Source organism: Xiphias gladius, chromosome 3, assembly GCF_016859285.1.
Source record: "Xiphias gladius isolate SHS-SW01 ecotype Sanya breed wild chromosome 3, ASM1685928v1, whole genome shotgun sequence".
In the NCBI taxonomy this organism is placed as follows: domain Eukaryota; kingdom Metazoa; phylum Chordata; class Actinopteri; order Istiophoriformes; family Xiphiidae; genus Xiphias; species Xiphias gladius.
In genome coordinates this window covers 7,950,564-7,955,448 of record NC_053402.1, presented here as the reverse complement: position 1 = coordinate 7,955,448, position 4,885 = coordinate 7,950,564, and the positions used below count along the sequence as shown (strand labels likewise).

The 4,885-nt window shown below is 42.3% G+C and overlaps 1 protein-coding gene across 1 annotated transcript; it reads right to left on the bottom strand.

Annotated features, from left to right (window-relative positions):
* Nucleotides 1-507: 507 nt before the first annotated feature.
* Nucleotides 508-4,266, bottom strand: LOC120784406 (ATP-sensitive inward rectifier potassium channel 12-like). Its single transcript, XM_040118203.1, has 3 exons — nucleotides 4,244-4,266; nucleotides 1,678-2,134; nucleotides 508-1,608 (listed from the first exon to the last, which is right to left on the bottom strand). Exons 1-3 carry the CDS (start codon nucleotides 4,264-4,266, stop codon nucleotides 508-510), a joined length of 1,581 nt encoding a protein of 526 aa, XP_039974137.1.
* Nucleotides 4,267-4,885: the final 619 nt, after the last annotated feature.

Sequence of the window (4,885 nt, the reverse complement as noted above, 5' to 3'; positions counted from 1 at the left end):
AGTGCATCTTCAAAATCGACCATTGAGGTCTTGAGCTCAGTCCTCTTCAAAAAGGAGGAGAAATACATCAAAAGTGCTATTGCTCTCATAGAATATCTTGTTTACATTCACAGAAAAAAAAGATATTCCTAAATAAAGTACACTTCTAACTATGCAAAATGTACATTCAGTCTAAAACATCACTCAAGATTCTGGACTTTTTCTGTTATTGTGCTTTTCTTTGGTTATGAATTCACAATAAAAGAGAGCTAAAAGTCCTTCAGCACTTGATTCGCTGTCCTCCTGTAAAATCAGTCCGATTCATTGTTATGGCTCTCCAAGGAATGCAGTTGCAAGTGCCAAAAGTTATTTAGGAAAACAGATACTGATATAAAACAACACTGGCAAGGCAAAGGGGTTTAGATATCTGTACATGCAATCCAAAGCTAAACACATCACTAAGAAATCCTTCTTCGGGTCCAATTTTTTTGGGTGAGAGAGGAGAGGCATGGGAGATCCTTCCGCTCTCTAGATGTCTTGCTCGCTCTTATAGGTCACAGGATCAAGAGGAATGGCAGTCTGTAGGATGTCAAATTCCATCTGGTTATTGTCCATGTCCAGAACACACATGACGCTGTGACTGCCTGATGTCATGGTTGCAGTGTCCTGGAACATATTTTGGAAGTCTACAGAAACTGAAGTCCTCCTCTCCTCTGCCCTCTCCTTCCCTACAATCTGAGAGGAGTCAAAGATGTCGTCCTCTTCCTCCCCACAGCTCAATGCTACCTCGTTCTCGTAACAGAAGGCGCTCAGTGACCTGGGAATCAAGTCTTGTGTGGATCTACATGCAGAGACAGGAGAAGCAGCAGAAGAGGCCCGGCTTGCAGCCGCATCAAGCTCTTTGGCGCTCAGGTGAGGTGTTGATGGCACCTCATAGGTATTGTGGAAGCGGGCATAGTCTACTTTGTAGCGGTCCCTGTCCTCATAGATCACAGGCTCAAACCTGTGACCCCAGAAGATCTCTCTGGCAAGGTAGGAGCTACGGAATTGGGTGGTCATGGCCGTGGCCTCCACCATCCCCTCCAGGATCACAACAATCTCAAAGTCATCTGTCTCCAGATCAGATCTGCTTAAAGTATACAAGGGGCTATCTTTATCTATCTCATGGACTATAACCAGCGGGGATACTAGAAACAGCCTGTCTGTGCCCTCATCATAGCCCACATTGAGGTCCATCTGTTCCTTGGGGATAAACTCACCCTCAGCCGTGACGTATGACCGAATGAGCTGGGCACGGACATGAGCCTCTACAATGTGGCTCTTCCGCAGGTTGCCCACCCTCCACATGAGGCACAGCTTGCCATCGCGCAGGGCGATGACAGCATTTTTGGAGAACATGAGGGTCTGGTTCCTCTTCTTTGGCCGCGCCATCTTGGCCATGATGGTGCCAATCATGAAAGAGTCAATGATACAACCTACAATGGACTGGATCACCACTGTTATCACAGCGACAGGGCATTCCTCAGTAACACAGCGCCAGCCGTAACCAATAGTGGTCTGGGTTTCCATGGAGAACAGGAGTGCCCCAACAAATCCCTGGACATGAAGTATGCAGGGCATCTTTTGTGGCTGCCCTCCAGTTGTGTGTCCAGAGGTGGGTCCATGCAACCCCCCCACCATCAGCCCATCACCCTTCACTGGGGAGTGTTCCTCAAAGTCCCCATGTGCCAGGGACACAGTGTAAAAGATAATGCCAAAGAAAAGCCAGGAAACCATGAAGCTGGTGCAGAATATAAGCAGCAGGTATCTCCAGCGGATGTCCACGCAGGTGGTGAAGATGTCAGCTAGGTAGCGCTGCCTCTTTTCTTCCATGTTGGTGAATACAACATTACATTGTCCATTTTTCTTTACAAACCGGCTCCGTACCTGGTTGGAGCCCCTTGTCAGAATCTTCCCGTTGTAGTTGTTCATCCCTCCTTGTCCCCTCGTGCTGGGCACAGCAGCGAAGGCTCCCAACCTCCTCAGTCTGTCTTCTGTCTCTATTTTGCAGGCGGAGTGCAGTCGGAAGTTGGGGGAACTGTGGCCGTTGGGGAGTCCTAAACTAGAGATCTTCTGGCGTTCCGCCTCTGGTAGAATGTCTGATACAATGCTGTACCTGTCAACAACAGAGGGGGTGAGATTAGGATTGATGTGATTTAACAACCCTTTACTTTCCAAATTTAGAAATGAATGAGGTTACTGTATGTAAAGTGTGTACAGGATTATGGTTGATATACACAGCCTGTAGTGGCCTTTTATTAGACATCTGTCATGTCTTCCACCACTGACATGATGGAGGCTCCCCTCTGACCCCAGCTTCAGCACGCATTCAAACTAGCCATTAAATTAACAAGAATGTTTTCATTTATTTATTTGAATGATCAGTATGATTTTGTATACAAGTATCTCAATTCAAGGGAGAAATCGACCCCAAATTTCGATTTGAGTGTTTCATTGTAAAGTGTTTGAGTTAAATTATGATTTAAATGCAGTTTCCTGGGCTCCCACCCTGCCATCACTAAAAGATTTGGGCAATTACACATGTGACAAATTAATGTTGGAAAAGAAAACACATCTATATCACTCAAACTGTAGTTTGTACACTATGGGAAAGAGTAAGAAAGAACAGGAAGAGACATTTATGGAGACATTAATATTATTGATCCTTGTGTACTTTCCAGTGTACCATCTAAAGCACACAAATACACTCTGCACCATCTCATAGAAAGGAAGGAGGATAATACCTGACTCGTTAGTGGTACAAGGGATGTGGGCAGTATCAAGTAAGAAACAGGCACCCCCAGTGTTTGAGGGGACACTAATAAGTGAATACAGTGGTTAAACATTTATTGTTGAGTCCCGATCACAAACAATCACTCAGACTGACTAAAGTCCTTGTCACCTAAGTGTATGATTCAAAATAACCTGGCTCTCTCCTTTACATAGAGGATTACCAGCTGGGAAGGTGAGTTCAGTTTAGCTATGTGAGAAGGATTGCTGTCATCACAGATTACTGGATTATATCTGAGTTATTGTCAGTCAGGCCACCCATTTTGAGCTGGACGTTAATATATATGTTACTTATCCTATGTAAATGAATGTTAACTCTCTTTTTAAATCTTCATTAATACACTGATAAGAGTGATCAGATGTTTTAAGGTGGAATTTTGGTCCTTTTAATGACAAAACAGTCTGTTTTTTAATTTTGTTGTTGGTAAGTTTTTGGCTTGCCATAATCAGTTCCTGAGCTTGGTTCATGAAGTCACTTCTTATCGTGCCATTGAGAGAAATTTCACATGCATTGTTAAATATTTCACTAATAAAGAAGGCAACAAGACAGTTTGGTCAACCACACAAAACCAAAAGACCAAAGAAACCCATACAACTATTTCAAAATCAAACCATAACAAGAGGTTAAATAAACCAAAGGCCATACCAAAATGGGATAGTATAAAGTGAAAATATCATGTTAATGTACATACAGAACAGAACATGTTTAATGCATTGATGGTCATTAATACGATAACGCAATCTTTAGTCATCTTATTCTCATAGCAGGTAATCTGTTGCAGCTGCATGAAGGCAAGAGCTCTTCGGGTACGGCCAGTTAGGACAGTGTAGGATGGCCTTGGCCTTTCTGGGGATCTGCTTGCTGTAAATATCTCTGAGCTGGGCCTGACTCACTCGGACTAGCTCACCAAATTAACAAGCCCATTCTTACTGGCCATATTGCAGTTTCCAGACCAGACAACAACATAAATAGATAAACCTGTTTCTGTAAAACTGGCCTGTCATAGGGCTGCTGTGATGCCCTTTGGCACTAAAACTCTAATACAAATGAAATTGATAATTAAGACATAAAGTGCAATGATTTCAAAGCCCAAGCAGAAACCTTGCTTAAAACAATAGCTTTTTCCGGGAGAATTCTTATACATAGAATGTGTGCAGCAACACCAAAGAAAAGATACAGTCAGAATAATAAAATAGTGTTAGCAAATGGCACTTTGACACTCATATTTCTCATTTCTTTGTTATGTAAGACTCAATGAGTTCAGTGATATCAAATGATGTTTGTTGCAACTTGAAGACATGAATGCTGCAATTCAGTAGCAGATTCAGGCCTTTATAAAACTCCCCAGGACCATATAATTAGACAAAGAATTAATTGCAGTTCAAGCGTAGTCCTGGACAAAATCCTGATTCCATATTTCTGTAAATCCCTCACCTGTTGGATCTACTTGTTCCCATGGCACCAGTGATCACTGGTATGGGGCCAGGGTGGGAGACCAGACTCTGTCTTGCTCCCAAAGATCAGGTCTCCAGCATGGAGGTGCTGTGAAGACCGCTGAGGGGAGAGGGACATCACCAAAATCAGCGCATATCAGTTCTTAGAAATTCATCGAAATCAAATTACAGCAATTACACAACTAGCCTCTAAAATTCTGATTATTTAATTCGAGAGATTTGTTGATTGTGAAAAAGACTGAGAGGAGGCACTTTAATATGCAAAACTTTCTTTAACTATTTTTAAATCTAATTACACATTGTTTCATCAGTCTTCATCTCGTCACATATTTAAACATTATACTGTGGTCCTGTGTTTTTAGTCTGGTTGTTGTGTGTTGTTTTACTGAGCTAAAGATGTGGATTTAGACATAATCCTGATTGGATTCTGTGGAATATCTTAAGGAGCTGTGACCTCGTCTGAGCCTGCTCTTGAGAATACATACAGCTATGAAAGGATTGTCTTTTAACAGAGCACCACTGTTGACCTTAACTCTTAGTGAGTAATTCAAGAGATATAAATTTGCTTAAATTGATTTCCTGTACATGTATGTGGGTGTATGTTGCAGTTTTTCATCTGCAT